Source organism: Lytechinus variegatus, chromosome 19 (assembly GCF_018143015.1).
Source record: "Lytechinus variegatus isolate NC3 chromosome 19, Lvar_3.0, whole genome shotgun sequence".
Taxonomy (NCBI): domain Eukaryota; kingdom Metazoa; phylum Echinodermata; class Echinoidea; order Temnopleuroida; family Toxopneustidae; genus Lytechinus; species Lytechinus variegatus.
The window spans coordinates 7,555,651-7,576,049 of NC_054758.1; the positions used below are offsets into that span (position 1 = coordinate 7,555,651).

Genomic DNA, 20,399 nt, shown 5'->3' on the forward strand with positions numbered 1-20,399 from the left:
GTCTCAATACACGTTAGGAAAAAGAAAAGATGAGGGAAAGCTGCTGGTAATGCTTTGACAATGTTATTTACAGTTAAATAAATATGTTTTCAATGCAGATTTAAATTGCCTGATTGTATTAACTTGCTAAATATTTTTTGGAGCTGGCCTGGACCATCCCTTTAAATAGTGTGGGATACTATTCCAGATTTCCGGCGCTACGTGCGCAAACCCCCATTCCCCATAAAACTTTGTCTTAACAACAGGTACGTACGTTATATAAATCCTTATGAAGTGATCTAAGATTTCGAAAACAGGTTCTTATTTTACAAGTAACTCAGATAGATAAGATGGAGCCATTTGTTGAAAAAAACTGAAATGAGAGTAGTAAGATCTTGAACTCAATACGTGACCTGATCGGCAACCAATGCAAGGATCATAATACAAATGATGCAGAATCATATCTTTTTGTTCTGGTAACAATGTGAAGAGGGTACAACAATATAGCAGCATGTGGAGAGTGAGGGATGGGAGGATGCAATGATTGGGATGATAAAACACACAAAAATATGTCTGAATGTGTACAAACAATTGGCAAACAGTCTTATCTTCTGATCAAGGTTAAAGGGATGCTCCAGGCTGAAAAAAAATTAAATCTAAATAAACAGAGTAAAATTCACAGAGAAAATGCTGAAAATTTGATCAAAATTGGATAACAAAATTATTGATTTTAAAAGATTAGCAATATTTTGTAAAACAGTTACATGCACGTCGTCATGAATTTTCATTAGGTGGGCTGATTCATGTCACATCCCCACATTCCTTTTTATGTTATTACTTGAAATCAATTTTTTTTATTTTCCTTCATACATGTGTAAATTATGTGTCTCCATTATGATGAAATAAGTTGCAGCAGTGAACACCTAAAGCACTTGATCAGCTGTCAATCCAATCGCTTTAGTTCTTGGTAGAAAAATTTCAATAAACATAATTTTGTATAATAAAATACAAAAGAGCAAGTGGTGATATGATATCATCAGCCCAGCTGGTGAATATCCAAGAAGACATGCCTAGAACTGTTTCACCAGAATAACACAAATCTTAAAAAAAAAAAAAAACACTTTTTATTTGTTATCCGAGTCTGATCAGATTTTCAACATTTAGCTCTGTGAATTTTTTACTCTATTTATTGAAGTATAAATGTCTTAAGCCTGGAGCATCCCTTTAAGGAATGTTGATATAATTTCTTAACACAGGCATAGTGTAAACATTTCTGGAGTAAATGATTAATCTACATGTAGAGAATGATACCGAGCCACACTATTATAAGAAAAAGCCAAAAATTATTGGAGGGCTGTTTCAATTTGGGCAACTCGTTGTGGATTTTCTGCTGGACTGTCAAAAATTGACGTTACCATTCTTTTGGCAAGCTGGTGCGCACGAACAAGTGCATCTAATGTCCTCGGAAAGTGAGGAAGATCATTGACATCATCGGGTAGTTCTCGGAATAATCGGTATCTCTCCCGATGGCTGTAAAGAGAAAATCAGACATTGTATCAATTTACAGGAAAATCCAACCATAGCTGGAGATGCTCAGCGGGTCGCTAAGCCGAGCACATGTATCCCCCGAACCCACCACGTCATCCGTCATTGCGATATATAGAACTCACACAGAAATTTAACAAATAAATACAATTATCATGGCGACAATCACCCTAGCATGCAGGTCCCCCAAGCCCATCTACTATCCAAGTGTGGTTGAAAAGTGACTTACAGTTGCGGAGAAAGAGAGTCTTGCATGCCTTGCCCATCTTCATTCCAAGAAGAAAGTGTGTTCAGTATGTACTACGTCTTGTGAGCATTGGGCAAAAAATGAGGAGGTAGTTTTGCTCTACAATATCATTATGAATGGAAAAATCAGAACTTATCAATTTATTTTAAACTGTGCACAATATGTTCCTTCACAAAAGTGATTAAAATGTAACTATTGTCAATCTTCTTTTTAATAGGATCTTTTACTTCAAAGACAGCACACCATTAGATTTAATCAGTCTTACACACACACATAGACATTCACACTTCCTGGAGAGATTTTCAATGCAATAGAATAATGAAAACTTGCCTCCCTCTACCCACGGGTATATGCAGCCGAGCCTTGTATAAGATGAGCTCCTCATGAAGTCGAAGGAAATGGTTGTACCGTCGACGCACAGCCCACAAGCAAGGCCCATGCCGAATCTCAATGTGGTACCTGCGCAATGCAAAATATTTCATGGTGAAAAAAATTATAGAAATACACTATTTCTTAATTTGAGACCTGGAAGTGTATATTAATACAGAATTATTTACTTTGAAAAAACACTGTTTTTAAAAGCTCAAAGTCTGAAGTTTTATTCCTCCCTGAACACGTGGAATTCCATTATTTTAACATTTTGTGCTTCAGGCAAGGAGGTCCTAATCGTCAAATTCGTAAAAATTGAAATATTATAATTCAAACAATAAAAAAGAAAAGAAATAGTGAGTGACGTCATCAACTCTCTCATTTGGATGTAACTGACTCGTTCATATAACTATTTTGTTAAAAATAAGCGAAACTTTGAAATGTCATAACTTTCTTAATGTACATCCGATTTTGATGAAATTTTCAGCATTGTGCTTGTCTGATTTTTCTCTATTGATTCAAATCAACATTTTTCTGAGGTGGACTTGACCTTTAATTCAGGATGTTTGTTTTTATTTGTCAATCAATAGAAAGTGAGACTGGATCGATTTTGAAATGCGATCAAATCTTTCAATTCCTTGTTTAAATGCTGGATGTCCTGGAAAAATGGAACTCTAATTCAGACAGAACTTCCTCCTTAAAGGTAAATGCTAGTTTTGGTAACGATATAAAAATGAGTTTGTACAAAATCCAATAAAATGACCACTAAAGTGTCTGTTTGAATAAATAAAACGTATGTGCCAAAGGATTCTGGAAGAAATTGTGTAATTGCTGAGAAATCAGCAAATTAGCACAGGATTCGGGTAGAGCGTCGGGCCAGACATTCAAAGCAATAATTATACACTGTCCCACGTGCACTTATCTGTGTTGGGGATCTTCAGTCTGAACATTTTTCAGCGTAGATTTCAAGATTTCACAAAGTTCAGTTTATGTAACTGTACCAGATCTAGATCCTTGATATCCTTGTTTTACAGACTTTCTCATGAAATCAGTGTTTACTGCAACTACTGGAATTTCTCTTTAAGCAACTAATAAAGTCAATAATGAATTATGATATTCACTATCGTTTTCGACTCTGTCAAATGAATGTACTCTACAGGTTACATGTGTACAAGTCATGTATAGTATGAAATAAAAAAGAATGCAAGGTAGCCTGTCAACCAAAGACTGGATTTCGTGAGGAAAAACTATTTTTTGGTTACTGCTCCCGAGGATGATGTAGACAACAATAGTGATGAATGATAACAGTGATGTAGAAGGTGATGATAGATTATCGTCATCACAATTCAGTGTTCCCAGCATTTCAAGAAAACAAAGTTCCCTAATGAAGTTTTAAAATTCCCTAATAATTGTTTAAACCCATTTCCAGTTTTGCATGTTTTTTGCAAGTGGTTGCACAGTGAATTACATGTATTTTCAGTACCATATGAAAACAATAATGTAAAACTAATTATACCCCCATAACCAGTCATTCAGTGGATGTTGTTTTGATATTCAACAGCATATAAGAGAGTCTGACTGACTACCGTGCTTTCGCCTTTAGGGCTGATCAAAATTCCCTGACTTTTGCATCATTTCAGTCATTTTTTCCCCCGATTTCTGGTATTGTTCATCATATTCCCTGATTTTTCCCTAACTGGAAAAAAAGTAAAATAACTTTCCCTAATAGGCTGGGAACCCTGCAATTAAGCCTCTAAACAGCCTTTCCTGGCAAAGCTAGAGTCATACAAAATTCTGACATATTTGTTTAAAGGAAACCAAAACCCAAGAAGAGAAGCAATCTTACTGGAAAGAGTAAAATGAGAGGAACAATTTAAAAAAACTTTCATCAAAATCGGTTATGAAATTTAAGCAAGTTATACGATTCAAAAGTCTTGTTGTACTTTCTATGTGGATCCTCAAATTGCCAACCGTGTTTCAAAATGGCTGATTTTGTGGACAACTCTCCATTTGATTTCTACACATATTTTCAGATTTTACATATTTCACATTATCTTCTCCTGACCTTGACATATATGGTGTGGATTATATTTTCCCATGACATATGTTGTGCTCAGGAGGAGGCAAGATGCAATTTGAAAGATAATGAGGAAAATCTGAAAATTTGTGTACAAAACAAATGGAGAGTTGTCCACAAAATCAGCCAATTTGAAGCACGTTTGCCAATTTGAGGATGCCCATAGGAAGTACAAGAGTTTTTAAACTCCCATAACTTGGCTTATTTCATAACCAATTTTGATGAAACTTTTTTCAAATTGTTCCTCTCATTTTACTCTTTCCAATAAGATTGCCTCTTTACTTGGGTTTTGGTTTCCTTTAAATCATTGTCAAAATGTTTTTCTTTTCTTATTTATGTTGGAGTAATGCAGACCTGCCAACCTCTGGGAATGAAAAACTTTATTCTGTGATAAAAAAAACTGTATTTTTCCCCAAAAAAGTGTATTTCATAACAAAATGCGTGGCGCACTCGCTCATCGCGGCGCTCAAGCTGCACGCAAGCTAAAATGCGCACTGCTCTTGCAGATGAAAAAAAACAACATTGAAACATGTGTATATCTCACCCTAGTTTTAAACAAATGATTGAAAAAAAAACAAGTTACCTGAAATTACATTGATCTAATATCCATATAGACACATATAGAGATGATTTTTTCATATTTTTAAAAGAAAAAACGTACTGCCATATTTTGGTTGCCAAAAACGTACTGGTTGGCAGGTCTAGTATTAAAGGACAAGTCCACCCAAAAAAAAACTTGATTTGAATAAAAAGAGAAAAAGTCAACAAACATGTCACTTAAAATTCCATCAAAATCGGATGTAAAATAAGAAAGTTATGGCATTTTAAAGTTTCGCTTATTTTCAACAAAATAGTTACATGAACGAGCCAGTTACATCCAAATGAGAGAGTTGATGACATCACTCACTCACTATTTCTTTTGTATTTTATTATATGAAATATGAAATATTTTTATTTTCTCGTCATTGTCATGTGAAATGAAGTTTCATTCCTCCCAGAACACGTGGAATTCCATTATTTTAACATTTTGTGCTTCAGGCAAGGAGATCCTAATCGTCAAATTCGTAAAAATTGAAATATTGTATAATTCAAACAATAAATAACAAAAGAAATAGTGAGTGAGTGAGTGATGTCATCGACTCTCTCATTTGGAAGTAACTGGCTCGTTCATATAACTATTTTGTTAAAAATAAGCGAAACTTTGAAATGTCATAACTTTCTTATTTTACATCCGATTTTGATGAAATTTTCAGCATTGTGCTTGTCTGATTTTTCTCTATTGATTCAAATCAACATTTTTCTGAGGTGGACTTGACCTTTAAATGTGTTCTATATTTTTCCTGGACACACTTTACAATCATCAAGGATGTTTACCTTCCTCAGAAACTGAACACACATTATACAGAAGGGGTCAAATCATACCATGGCAGAAGAAAATTTGTGATTGTTTGTCACAATATGTGACTTCCTGCAATTTGAAACTTCAATATTGTACATGTAAATATCTCAGGAAATTAGGAATGTTTTGAAAACTTGATCACAAAATGCATCTTGTGCAACCAGGAAATGAGCTTTTGTGGTATAAATGCATATTCACCAAGTGTCACTTTTTATTCAATAATGTTTTGTGAGCATTTCCTGATACTTTTCAATACTTACTGATTTGGGTTTAGATGAAGTGTTGAATGAACTCTACCGCAGTCGACTATCTTGATAGAGATCGGAGTGTCTTCAATGAACACTCTCCTTCCCTTTCCGTTGTACGGTACAGGCTTAGCATGAAGAGACATGTATGGCACACCTAGAAAATGTACATGTAGCCAAAAGGTTGAGAATTAAAGGTTAATCCCAGTTGTTGTAACAGCCTTAAAATTATATTGGCCAGAATCCCCCCAAAAATGCTCCCAGCCTGGGGTGGGTTGAATCAAGCTCCTCTCATCATTTTCCGTGACCACTCCACCACACCAATATTTATACTCCACCATTTGCTGACTTTTTACTTATCGGTTTTGCATATATTTTAAAACAATTTTCCTAACACTGCGTAAACCATACAAAGCTGCATAACTTTTATACAGTACATGAAGTCTGCAGGCACAGACCCTGATTGAAACTTTGATCAACAAGTGTGTCTCCACGCAAAGACTAGCACATACAAAACTTGCTGTACAAGAACGAGAGGACCTTTAGTACACAAGGCATGTGTAGGCTGCAATTCAGACCCTTTACTCAAGTGAAGGGTTTGCACAGCAGACTACAATACATGCCCATCATCTGAATGCTAGTAACCAGAATTTGTGAATTAAGATTAATCCTTAGTTTAACTTTGTTTGGAATATTATGCTGTTTTTAATGTTGCATCTTGTTTATTAAACAAGCAGGATTTCCTGTAAAGCAGCATTTTTAATACTAGTGATAAAGCTGCCATGTATAAAAGACTATGACAGTAAACAGACAATAAATAAAATAGAATAAAATGAATGAATGGATGGATGAAAAAAAATGAACATAACATGCTTAGATGAAGATGGATATTTATTAGGGGAAGAGGAAATGTTTTTGAATAGGGGGGGGGGCCTGACCATGCAAAAAAATTAGACATAACCAGGGTGCTACATAACTTTTTAGAAGCACTTGCCCAGTCGGGCACGGGCAAGTAAATTTTCAAATAGTTGGAGTATACTTGCCCCCAATCTATTTCACTTGCCCGAAAAAATCCTTCAAATAAAGTTTTACCTCTTCAAAAGAAAGTTTTTCGGTTTTATAAACCACTTTTTCTCTCTGACATGAATTGATCTATCTGCCATGACCAAAATATCATATCATATCGACCCTTATTTTGGTTATTCTACTGTGAGAGTTTTGCTTGCCCAATTCGGGCAAGTAGTTTTGGTCTTTACTTCATAACACTTGCCCGGCTTAACTTTTACTTGCCCCAGGCAATCGGGCAAGTGCTTATGTAGCACCCTGCATAACACACCTTTTCTCAACGGTACATCCATTTCATCTGTCCAAGCTCTCTGTCTCATTTTCACTTCACGGTCGATCACCGAATCGTAGTTCAGGGATGTCATACGCAGGAACGCTCTTCTTTTGTCATCGGCTGTCTGTGATGAGTTATTGAACGATCTTGGGGGCATCTCAAAGAACTGCTGCTCCAGTTCCGCAACCACCACTTCCCGTTCGTCGTCGGAGATTTCTGAATCCTCGCACTGATCAAAATATGAAAAAATAACAACGCACTTTGAAAAATGACAACAAATTTCAATTCATAGTCATTCTACAGCATTAGATTTCATATGATTCTCTAAGTAAACTATTAAGGAGATTGTGCAAATTTCCTGTAGAAAAAATATGCTACTGATGAATTTCCATAGGCCTACAGTTGAGACACGGGCCGTGTGGTCCAGTGGTTAGAGCATTGGACTCATAATCGTAAGGTTGTGAGTTCGAATCCCAACTCTGCTATTGTCTCCACTTTGATAAAAAGGCCCGAGAGTGATATCTGTCGTCTATAACGTCAGCCACTATGACTGATTAACAAAATAACAACGCATTTTGAAAAATGACAACAAATTTCAATTCATAGTCATTCTACAGCATTAGATTTCATATGATTCTCTAAGTATACTATTAAGGAGATTGTGCAAATTTCCTGTAGAAAAAATATGCTATTGATGAATTTCCATAGGCCTACAGTTGAGACACGGGCCGTGTGGTCCAGTGGTTAGAGCATTGGACTCATAATCGTAAGGTTGTGAGTTCGAATCCCAACTCTGCCATTGTCTCCACTTTGATAAAAAGGCCCGAGAGTGATATCTGTCGTCTATAACGTCAGCCACTATGACTGATTAACCTAGACGTAAAATGTTTCATAGGGAATTGGTTATATACCAGCTTGGCGTTTACCAGCAAAATGCTGTCCTGCCGAGTTCCTATACGGGAGATTCATTTGATCAATCATAACTCTTTGAAAGACGGGACCTAAGAAATCCTAGCATTTATCTGATTGCTCACATGTAATCTTGAATGATGCTATCAAGCTGGAATTCACCAAAACTTAGCAAGCTTCATTAAAATACATTTATATCTCTCTATTTTCTTCCTACTTTAGTTGCAGACTACTTCCCTCTTTAAAGGTCAAGTCTACCTCAGAAAAATGTTGATCTGAATATATAGAGAAAAATCAAACTAGGAAAATGCTGAAAATTTCATCAAAATCGGATGTAAAATAAGAAAGTTATTAGATTTAAAGTTTTGCCTATTTTTCACAAAACAGAGATATGCACAACTCAAATGAGACCGTCGATGATGTCCCTTACTATTTCTTTTATTTTTTATACTATGAATTATACAATATTTCATTTTTTATAGATTTGACCATATAAGGACCAACTTGACTGAATCGTATAGTATTAAAAGTATTTAAAATGTCATAACTTTCCTATTTCACATCCAATTTTGATGAAATTTTCTGTGTTATGCTTGTTGGCTTTTTTTTTTATTCAAATCATTTTCTTGTTGGGGTGGACTTAACCTTTAAAGTATGGGCCTTTCGTCTGTCACCCAAAGTCATACCTGGAATCCTAGCATTGATCTGCTTGCTTTGATGACGCTCTCTATCCGGGTTTCCTCTGCTTCCTCAACATTGAGTTTAGCCGACTCCCAGTCAAAGGTCTGGTAGGAGATCCTACTGCTTCCTGACAATCTGGGGAACATTTCATGAAACAAATAGTCAGTGATTTTCACTGGCTATTTGTTGTAAGCTACTGATATCATTGCATCTGATTGGTTTATAGAAAAATAGTCAGTGAAAATTACAAAGATTTGTTTCATGAAACGCTACCCCGATGGATGGATGAATGCTTTAAATGAATGGATGGATGGAAGGATGGGTGGGTGCGTGGGTGGATGGACGGATGGGTGGGTGGATGGATGCCATGGGTGGGTGGGTGGGTGGATGAATGGGTGGGTGGGTGGATGGATGAATGGGTGGCAATGAAATGAAATACCTTGGTAAACATATCAAAAGATTTTATATTTACTGGAGTCCACTACATTTTACAATCTACATTGTACCTTCATTGGGGAACAGCTTTACAATTGAAAGTGATAAAATATGCAAAATGTTTGTTCACAGATCCGTCCAAAATTTGCCAAAGTTTTCCATTAATATTTCTTACATCTAAAGTCTTCAAACCAACAACTAGAAAATGGTAGCTCAAAAATTCAATATTGCTGGCTAACTCAATCCCCAAAACATGTATTTCACATTATTACAAGGCATAATCATGTAGGTGAATGTGGAGTACAAGGGCGGAAATCTCTCCAAAAAGTAGGGGGAACCAGGGGCCAGAAAATTTGACAAGCAAAAAAAAGAAAAGTTTATCACCCAGAAAGTAAGGTCATCTTGTCCAAAGTACGTTTTATTTGGATTTTGAATCAATGTATTTCTTTCCATCATAAAAAAAATAGAAGGGGGACATTTGATATTTTGTTCCCCCCTACTTTTTTTTTGGGGGGAGGGGGCGCGTCCCCCTGGGATTTCCGCCCATGGTGGAGTAGTGTTTCAACTCTGCATTCATTTTCATTGTATTACAAAATTTGATTCTCACAACCAACTCCCAGGGTCGTATCCCTTGAATAACTTTCTTCTTTCTCTAAAATTTTTACCTCCTGACAGATTCTGATGCTGCCGAGAAGCTGAGTAGGATATTAGGATTGATGGGCGAGCTGAGAGAGCGCCCTCGCCCCTCAGGAACTTGCAAGGTATTCCTGTTATCCCCATCATGGGTGACTGAACGTCTTAGGAGGTTCTGGTTTTCATCAGGACTCTCTTCTTCTTCCTCCGAGCTTTTGGCGTCTTCCGGATGATGATCTCTTCCCGATACGTCCGACTCCATCCTGAATTAGACTGCAATTGTAAATGACATGGTGGTGGATGATCGCATTATCAAACACTTCATAAATAAATTCAATCATTAAAGACATTAGATAAAAAAAAGGTCCTATATTTTTGAGATTTATAAAAAAACCTCCACCATGGTTACACAAATAGATCTACCCTTGGAAAAAAAAGTAAAAATTTTCTTTCTTTAAACGATATCAGCTTCACTCAGATCTCGACCCCGTATCAGCCCTCTTCACGCATGAAATGCTTTTATCGAATGTGTGTTGCATAAACTGAATTATTTCTACTCAATAGGGCCTACTAATTTAGACTTACATGTAGAGTCTAATGTCAGGTCTAGATCTCTATAATCAGAAAACCACATCCAAAACTGAAGAATTTCATCTACTTGATGGTCCGGGCTGAAAATATTTATAACTTTATAAATAGTGTAGAATTCACTGAGCAAAATGCCAAAAATTTCATCAAAATCGAATAACAAATAATAAAGTTATTGAGGTTTAAAGTTTAGCAATTATTTTGTGAAAACAGTCATCAGGAATATGCATTAGGTGGGCTGATGATGTCACATCTCCACTTTCCGTTGTCTTATGTTATTACATGAAATTATATTTTTTCATTATTTCATACTTGTGTGAAAAATATGTCTCCCTTATAATGAAATAAGTTGCAGCAATAAATATCTAATGCACTAAATCAGTTGTCAATCTAATATTTCTAGTTCTTGGAGGAAAATTTGAATAAACCTTATATCTTATAATAAATACAAAAGAACAAGTGGGGATGTGACATCATCAACCCACCTAATGAATATTTATGACGACTGTTTTCACAAAATATTGCTAAACTTTAAACTTCAATAACTTTGTTATTTGGTATCCGATTTTGATGAATTTTTGGCATTTTGCTCAGTGAATTCTACCCTTTTTATTAAGCTATAAATACTTTCAGCCTTGACCATCCCTTTAAAGTGTCCAAACATAGACCCCCCCCCCCCGGCATTGTCGCGTTGCCAATGGCAATTGCTACTGTGCCAATGTCACGACAATGTAGGACGTAGGCCTACTAACAGTTAGACACTGTTCCCACTACCTTTCTAAAACTAGTTTACTGGAAACAAGTTTAACGTGTAGTGAGAACGGTGGAAGCGATTTTGGAAGCAATCTTCCAAACAGGCGCAGAAAACCACCTCACGATCGCGAAGTAGTTTTTAAGATCTCTTTGCCTCGTTAAACTGGTTTTAGCATAAGTGAGGATACAACCCTTCTTCAGGAAGCAATCTTTGCACATTTTTAGCGCACTACTCCACACAACAGGTGTAGAATTCCTACGGTGCAGTTTTGAATTTCGCGCAAAACATGTCACCCCACTGAGAGTATTTCCATAGCAACAACATCGCTTTACATGAAGTGATCTTGAAAACCACTTTCGTGTGATCAAGTAGGAATGCTCGCAAAACGATCTTTGATCTTCCAAACTGGTTTCCTGAATCGGTTTCCAGTAAACTAGAGAAAGCGTTTAAGAATGGCCTCTGTGACTATGAGATCTAGATCTCAGTATACCCAGTTGTTGTGTGTCCGAACGATCAATTTTAAAGTCATTTGCCTTGGATTTGGAAAAATGGATAGGCCTAATTACAACTTAAGCAAGTTAGGCCTACAATGAAATCAGTAAAGCACTAACGTTAGACTAAGCAAACTGCAAAGTAATGAAAGTTTCATCAAATTTTAGTACGAAATGTTAGGGAATATTAATAGAGAACAAAATAGAAGACGATTACAACTATTGAATTCATATGTTTAGCTTAATCCAAAGACAAAAAAAGAAGGCTATCAAAAATATAAACTGTCCGGACACCCGACCCCCATCCTATCAATGCTGAGGCTTGAGCAGCAGTAGACAGCTGGTCTGTTTCGAGTTTTTTAACATTTTTTTAAATTATTTCTCCTCGTACACAGACGGCTCGCTATCGTGATCGTGCAGCCACCATAGTAAATTAGGGGACTTGCAATGCAAAATCCCCCCGTCGGGGCTCTTCAATTTTTGTCTTTAATGAATAAAAATTTTGAAAATTAACGCGACCAAAATGCAAATTAATAATAATATAATATTCCCTCGATCTTCTCTTGGCATTAGACCCAATTGCCAAATATCAGAGAAAATCAAGTTAAAAGGAACAAAAACAGTGACTAACTAACTTCGGCTGTCGCGCAAATTCACTTCCCCGTTAGGCCTATACTGTATCTGATCTTAAAGTACTGTACATAAACATATGGCCAATGAGTCCCCTGTACAGATCGCGCTAGAACTTCGGTCTCTGTATTGGTGAATGAAGCCAACAGAGTTCTGGGCCGATTGCATGAAAGGGTCTTTCCAAGGACCGTCTTTCATGTCGCCCATCTTTTATGATACGCTATAAGCGGAGTGTTTCTGAAATTTATGATAAAAAAAAAGATTTGTTAGCTTGTTCTTAAATCAAATTTTATACAATTTCATGATATATTACATCATTTTATAAACAAATATTTTGTTCATTTCAAAGGACGAATAGAATATGTTTGCAGAGGATTGGTTTAAAATGTATTTCACATGGCGCATCATAAAAGATGGGCGACACGAAAGACGGTCCTTGCAAAGACCCTTTCGTGCAATCGGCCCCAGTTGAACAACCAACATTAACACAGCTCACAGAGACCGAAGCTTTTGGTCTAGAGCAGCGGCCAACATCCCTGCAGCTGCGCCGCTGTGCATGGCCCAAGCTCCGTCCCCGGCCCTGTCGAGTGTCGGCTGGAAAACTGTCGAAAATTTTCGATATTTAATACCGTACCGTAAGAAAAGGGTCACACTCCCACACGGTCACTCCGATTAACGATCACACTAATCTTATATCCTGCAAAACAATTAAAGAGAGCATAATTCTGTAGCTCACCGTTTTTCAAAAGACAAAACCTAGCTCGGCCTCGGATTGAACTCAATCACGGTCAAAAATTGTTTTTCCCGGAAGTGTTATCGAGCAATCGCATATGTAGCGGGGTTTGAAAAAACTATTTTCATTGGTCATGCAGGTAACTCTCAACTTTTACTGACGAATCGTATCGATCGTGCCTTAGTTCATAGGCGGAGCTTTACCCTTGTTTTTAACCAATCAGAATCCTTCGATGAAGACTTTTTTCTACTTCTTTCCGACCTCTTCATCATTCCAACAAAAGTCATATAATCATGCTAAATTAGGTTTAATAAAGAGGTCCATTTTCAGTTATTAAAAAAAACTGGCGGCCTTTGGGTAGGCCTACTCTCGCCCCCCCCAAAAAAAATTTAGACTAAGCAAAAAAAGAGATAAAAGGAAAGAAAAGGAAATGAATTATGGTGAAATATGATATGATTTTCTGAAGATAATGTCAAAATCTATTACAAACTTGCGAACTTTTAATGGATTTTTGCTTAGATATTCAAATTTTTGCTCGCTCACAACTATTTTATTAATTTTTACGCGATACGCCATATCGAGCCCCCTTACAATTTTTTACTCATTGCGCCACTGCTTTTTTTAAAAGCATTAATGTTTTGAAATAATCGCATCGATCAAGCAAGAAATTTGAACTAAACCATAGACATTTGATTAGTCTACTTACTAGCATACTTGCATTATATCTCTTTGGAATAAACGCAATTTATTTTTCTGTAAAAGAACGATGTTATATACTTTCATTTATCCAAGGTAGATTGCCAGTGCCCATAGGCCATAGCATTAGGCCGTTCCCAACTGGACAGAATACATTGCCCCACAGTATGTGCTGCAATATACAGTGTGGAAAAGTGGCGTACCATCACTGTAAAAACTGTGGTGTTCAAACTGACACCAATTGGTGTTAATAGAGGACCACACCCTGAGGTGCTAAAAGAACACCCTAGAGATTGAACATAACACCAAAGAGTGTAAATGTAACAACCATAGGTGTTGTAATAACACCTATAGGTGTAAAACTAACACCACCAATTTAACACCGGTGTAAAATAACTGGTGTGGTCCTCTATGTACACCGGTTAACACCACAGTTTTTGCTGTGATGGTTCACGGCATGGGGGGGGGGCACCAGCAAAAATTTGAGTCACTTAGTGGGCGCTCGAAGCGCGCTCAGTAGCCAGGTATACTGACCAAATAGAGAAAATTGTGGAAATTTAAATTTTGTAAGGCGTGAACGTACCTGTCTCCCCCCCCCCCCCCTCCGGGTCGGAAGGACCGCATGCGTGTTTCCAAAATGTCCGTTAAAGCCTTAAAGGAGTACTTTTTCGCGGGACAACTCCGGCCCGCGAATTGTAAAAAAGGGGTTGTATTTGTATTTTCACCCGAGATTGTCCCTCTCTTTGGACTCCTGAAAAATTACGAAAGGGGGTTATAAAATATTTTGAATAACGTAGAAAAATTAATCAAATCCCGGGATCAAATTCCTGATAGTTTTGAAAGCTCATTCAGGATTATTTCATTTTAAAATGTAAAGTACGGACATTTTGTTGGAATGAGAGTTCACCTGAGATAGTGGGTATATACATTGAGCAGTGTTCCTGATTTAGGGGGGTCTCCAAGCCAGAAAGAGCCCGCAAAAATCCCTCGAAAGGGGGTTCATAAATTTTGGCAGACCTTCGATAGAGCTAGGGTGCTTTCAAAGGGAGGGAACGAGCATAGGCGTAATAACACTGAGTGGGGGGGGGCAGCATGTCTCACTAAACAATCAATGCGAGCGCGAAGCACGAGCTGAAATTTTTGTGTCAGTGTCCTATTATTGATCCCCACGTACTGAACAGGGACATTTTTAAGGACGATTTTCTTAGGAATTCATAAAGAGCATACATGATTATCTCACCATATTCATGTAATGCGAGCATAACTGCTTGCTGATTAATGTTTAAGAATACACCTAAACACATTTCAAACATTTTTTGGAATCACTGTAGTCCCGAATAATCAGGAATATGATAGGTATCTCACTAATCAAATATTGCAAAAAAATGCTTTTGAAATTAAAAAGGCGATATTACCCCGGCTACAGCCGGTTATTGTGCGCCATTGAATAGGAAGCTAGATAAATCGGCGCCTCATAAATTAATGCTATATAACCATTCCTTCTTGGATTATCCTTAAAAATATTACTTTTATTTAATTTGGTTTTACACCTATATTGCATTTCATAACATAATTTAAAATCATTTCTTTTATTGCCCTTTCGTGATCCTCCAATGAAATGTCAGCCCAGCAAACAATATTAATCAATATTGGCACTTTTTGTACTGATCCATGAAATCGATCGATCGATCAATCAACCAATAAATCAATCAATCACTCACCAATCCATCAATCAATCATCTAATCTAAACAGTCAATGAACCAATCATTCACTCAATTTTAATTCATGAATTAATCAATCAATCAATCATTCAATTATCAATTAAACAATCACTCATTAAAAAATCAACCAACTCATCAATCAATCATCCAACCGGCAGGGGCCGCGGAACGGTTTTGAAAGTGGGGGGGGGGGGCTGAGCCAAAAGTGGGGGGGCTGACCATGCTAAAAATCACAACCATATGGTCATTTTTACATTTTTGTACACGGTTTTGGGAAAAAGTGGGGGCTGAAGCCCCCCCAGCCCCCCCCCCCCGGTTCCGCGGCCCCTGAACCGATCAATCATCCAATCAATCAACTAATCAATCATTCATTCAATCAATCAATCAATAAAAAAATCAAATAATCAATCAGTCTATCGATCGATTAATCAATCAACTATAACCAATCAATAAATCAATATACAACCGTCAATAAACGAATGACTGAGGTAATCATGAACAATTAACGCCGGAATTCATTTTTTTTTCAATCATTCATTTATCAAACAGTCAAATATGCCTCAGTCTGTATACCAGTATACTTAAAAGACAACGTCATAGTCGCTATCGGTGAAAAATAATAATCATAAGGTGAAAACATTTCTTGTGTTCACGATAATCATATTGCATTGCCGGATGAAACGTAAGATTATAAGGTATAAGAATAAAATTTCGAATCGAGAATTCAATGTTATGATAAGAAAAACAGTTTTATTTGTCATCATAAATCAGATACACGAATAGGCCTATAAAAATCATAACGGATACATTCGTTATGACAAAAATATGTGCCCCAACTTATTTTTTTAATCTATTTTTAGCATATCAATGACAGGGATATAAGCATTATCGGTGTTGGAGTATTTTTAAAAGCTAAAATAAAGATCAAGTCCAAGGTGTTATTGTCCAAGAAATCACTTATTGTTATTTTCATTATATTTTCATTCATATCATTTAGAAATATAATGCGTGCAGGTATTCATCGATTTCATGTCACAATTATTCTGTTTTCTCTTATTCCTCATTTAATTACAAAATTGTTTGGGGGACGCTTCTAATTTCTCAAAATTAGTGAATAAGTTTGCAACAGACACTTCAGAAGTCAGTGTGGTCTTAATCATCATTGCTATAGGAGCCATAATTAGAAGATCTGGAGTGAAACAAAAACAGGACGAAATTTAATTAGTATTCCTCCGTTTTCATCACCATCTCGTCAATTTATCATTACTCTAAAAATATACAGACAGAGTTTTCGCATCCACTGCACAGACACTTTCTGGAACGCAGATAATCTGTTGTCAAAAGCCCTTCATGACAAATCATCCTTTGTCGAAAATAAGTGAATCAAAATAGCATTGTCGCCCTGGACTCTGGACAAACGACATATTTGATTTCATTTTCCTCAGCTCTGAATCTTAGGATGATCTGCTCACCAATTTTCGACAAAGACCTTAAATCTGTTTATTGTGATTTGACGGGCATTTTCAATACACTCTGAAAACACGAAGAGCTAATTTAGCTCTTAAAGAGCGTGTATAGTGACTGCACTTCGGAGTGCTGATTTGCCTATTTGAACGAGAAAAATCAGCACTCCGAAGTGCAGTCACTATCACGCTCTGTAAGAGCTAAATTAGCTCTTGGTAGCTGTTCGTTTTTTAGAGTGTAGATATACTCTGTTTTAGATCCATCCCGTTGCAATTACGAAAACTCGCTATTGACAATGCACATTGTCGTCATTACTATTGGAGCCTTAATTGGAAGATCTGGGGTAGAAGAAAAAGAGAACGAATTTTAATTATTTTTCATTCTTATCAATTAGAAATATCCTTCTTCATCATCATCTCGTTTATCATAATCGTCGTCGTCGTCGTCATCCCTCCCGGGGCTATAGTTTCCCTAGAACGGACAATCTTGCTGATCAGACCCTATAAACTTCCGTACATTGACGCCCCTCGAGGTCAGGAACCGGAGAGCGTCATCGAAGTCCTCCTCGGACATTCTGCGTTGACGGGCGAGAATAAAGTTGATCTGGACGTTGATGAAGCCCCAGAGGTACTCGGTGCATCCGTGGAGCATGACGTACTTGTCGTAGTCCACGAAAGCCACAGATAATTCTCCAGGCCCGTTTTCATTTTCGTAGTCTGCAAAGACATAATGCATGGGAGAGAAGAAATATAAATGGTTTGTAGAGAGGGGGTATATGACTGTAAGAAGATTGTACTTTAAATTAAAAATGAGATGCTTTATTGAATTGAATTGAATTCCTTTATTAACTTTATTCACTTGACACGAACATTTTGTTTTATCATAATGATAACATATGAAGAACACTACAGTATCATTATATAAGTGGAGGCCGGATAAGAGAGGTCGGACTGTATATCATTATACAGCCGAAATACATCACATGCAGGATATAAACATTGCTCCACAAAGTTGCTTCAAATCAAACCAAATCACAAAGTGTGCATGTGGTCGAACTCAACAAAGAACATTTTATTAACGTGGATGTGGTATGGGGGGGGGGGGGTCTGACCATGCAAATGCATGGCCACAATCAGATGATGATTTTAACGTTTTTGTACACGTTTGTTGAAAAAAGATAATGCACACCACCCGTACGTCAATGTTGAAAGGTTTTATTTTGGTTGAAAAACAAAAGATGGTTTACCGCACACAAACACTCACACACGCGCACCCACCCTCGCACATCGCGCACACACACCAACGTGACACCCACTCGAATCTCATTTCTGCAGGTACGGTATATACCCACCCCCTTCCCCTCTCGATATCTTATAAATATCTATCCTTAATTGCACCCAAATTCTCCCTTATTCCAATTCTTCCCATGAGCCACCCCCCCCTTTTTTTTTTTTTTTTTACTTACATAGCTTTCCTAAGTTTTCAGTCGGCCTTCTAATCGGGATCTTGAACGAGAAGGCTCTCCCATTGGCGAATCCGGAGTTATTGGCGTAAAGATACTGATCTCCCAAGGTGTAATTGACCGACTGACATCGGATACCCTCTACCCCGTCTACGCTTGCATAGTAGAAACGAGCAATTTCGTACCACCGCCCCGCGTAGCGGGTGAAGTTGAATCCGTCGACCGGTGCGATGTCGGGGCATCCGCCGAAACCTATGACCTGGGCGGAGGAGTACGCGGCTAAAGTGAAGAGGATGAAGACAGCGAGTGTCCGCATCGTGATGCAGTGATAGAGACTAGTTTCAAAATGATGAATTTATTCCCCAAGGAGTAAAACACTCTTTGCTGTCATACGGTATAGGCCTGTAATATTGGGGCGTTACCCTTAACCACTGTTCATACAAGAACTCATACACTTTCACACCAATGAGCTTTAAAACAGAAAATGAATAGAAATGTTTGCATTCTTACGTAATCGTTGAAACGAAAGTAAACTCGCCATGTAGGATTCAGAATGACGTAGCCTATTCTATCTGAGGTTTCTAAGGGGCGAATAAATATACTTAAGCGTTCCTCCACCCAGTATCTCCTTATACAGCAGCATCATATCTTGTTAGTCTACAGGCACAGACCTTTACTTTTCGCAGTTTGCATGCATAATGCAGAGTCTGAAGTATTGAGACTACCATAGCTGCCTCGATCTTATTGGCACAGACAGAGAGTTTGGAGTCTAATCTCACTCTAGACAAGGTGTATTATTTGGTTACAGAGTCGCCCCCTTTGAAGCATGTACTGCTAAAACGCCGGTGTTCATCTAATATGGGTCCACATCGGTGAGAGGTTAAGTATAGAATATACCAGGTGGGTGCTTCATAAAGCTGTTCGTAAAGTTACGCCCGACTTTGCGCAAGACTGGAGCATGTTCTTAGGTCATAAATCAATTATACAGTGCGTCTCAGAAAAAAAAAGAAACCGAGATTTTGCTATGATTTATCATAACTTAATCATGAATACAATAGACAAATGACCTACCAATTTAAAGCTTAGAATCTCCTCTTTGACCTGATATTACTTAGATTATTCTTCATTCATGAGTGAGCAAAAACAATATGAAGAAAGGATACCAAACACTCATTTGGCGCGGGGGGGGGGGGGTCCGAATTTCAAAAAGAAAATCACATGCCTAAGAAGTTCAATATCTGCTCCTAAATTTGATACAGAAAATTGTCAAGAAGTAAAAAAAGTTATGTTCCCTCGAAGCAATACTTGTATTTCCATAATTTAATTAAATAAACCTTTTTTCACCGGTTTCCAACAGCCGCTATCGCACGGTAACACAAGACTTAATGCATGGCTGATCGTCAATAAAACGGAGTGTCGAGTGAGTTTTAACGCTAGCCTCTAAACCCTCTTCATTTTATGAAATTATTGAAATTTAAGTCTTATTTCAAATAACTAGAACTTTGTTATTTCTTGACCATTTTCTGTAATTGCGGTTTCAAATTAAAATTGATTTTTTTAATGTGGTTTTCTTTTTGAAACCCAGATACACTGCCCACCAAATGACTTTTTGGTATCACCTCTTCAAATAGTTTTTGCTCACTCATGCGTGAATGAGAAATAATCTACCTTATTTCAGATGAAAAAGGAGATTCTAAGCTTTACATAGGTCATTTTTCTATTGTATTTGTGATTAAGTTATGATAAATCTCGGTTTCGTTTTTGTGGGACCCACTGTATATAGGGATATAGCGCAAGAAAGGTCGTGCGTTAAGTCATTCGTATCTTACAAACAGCTTTATGAAACACCCATGCACCTGGCTAGTTTTGACACCGGCGTTTTTTTCTGTTTACTGATCGGAATAATATGTTAGTGTCTCGTTTTATTTTTTTAAATATTTTTTTTCGAATGTCTTAATTTATAAAATGTAATCTTGATATTTTTAACAGATAGATATGGAA

The 20,399-nt window shown here is 37.2% G+C and overlaps 2 protein-coding genes across 3 annotated transcripts in view; both read right to left on the reverse strand.

Annotated features, from left to right (window-relative positions):
- LOC121405830 (phospholipase D1-like) overlaps window positions 1–13,136 on the reverse strand; it is a 39,174-nt gene extending 26,038 nt beyond the window's left edge. The window contains exons 1-7 of one of the 2 annotated variants that reach the window (XM_041596795.1): window positions 13,058–13,136; window positions 9,891–10,131; window positions 8,796–8,925; window positions 7,198–7,429; window positions 5,877–6,018; window positions 2,102–2,230; window positions 1,395–1,509 (exon numbers count right to left, since the gene is read on the reverse strand). In XM_041596795.1, coding sequence (XP_041452729.1) covers window positions 1,395–1,509; window positions 2,102–2,230; window positions 5,877–6,018; window positions 7,198–7,429; window positions 8,796–8,925; window positions 9,891–10,120 — 978 coding nt within the window. In that variant the 5' untranslated portion in view covers window positions 10,121–10,131; window positions 13,058–13,136. Of the gene's footprint in view, window positions 1–1,394; window positions 1,510–2,101; window positions 2,231–5,876; window positions 6,019–7,197; window positions 7,430–8,795; window positions 8,926–9,890; window positions 10,132–12,955; window positions 12,980–13,057 lie in introns of those variants that run through there. The other variant, XM_041596794.1, reaches the window with a different exon arrangement.
- A 3,983-nt stretch (window positions 13,137–17,119) lies between these two features.
- LOC121406045 (apolipoprotein D-like) lies at window positions 17,120–18,827 on the reverse strand. Its single transcript, XM_041597052.1, has 2 exons — window positions 18,402–18,827; window positions 17,120–17,652 (listed from the first exon to the last, which is right to left on the reverse strand). Exons 1-2 carry the CDS (start codon window positions 18,712–18,714, stop codon window positions 17,408–17,410), a joined length of 558 nt encoding a protein of 185 aa, XP_041452986.1. The 5' UTR covers window positions 18,715–18,827; the 3' UTR covers window positions 17,120–17,407.
- Between the last annotated feature and the right edge of the window lie 1,572 nt (window positions 18,828–20,399).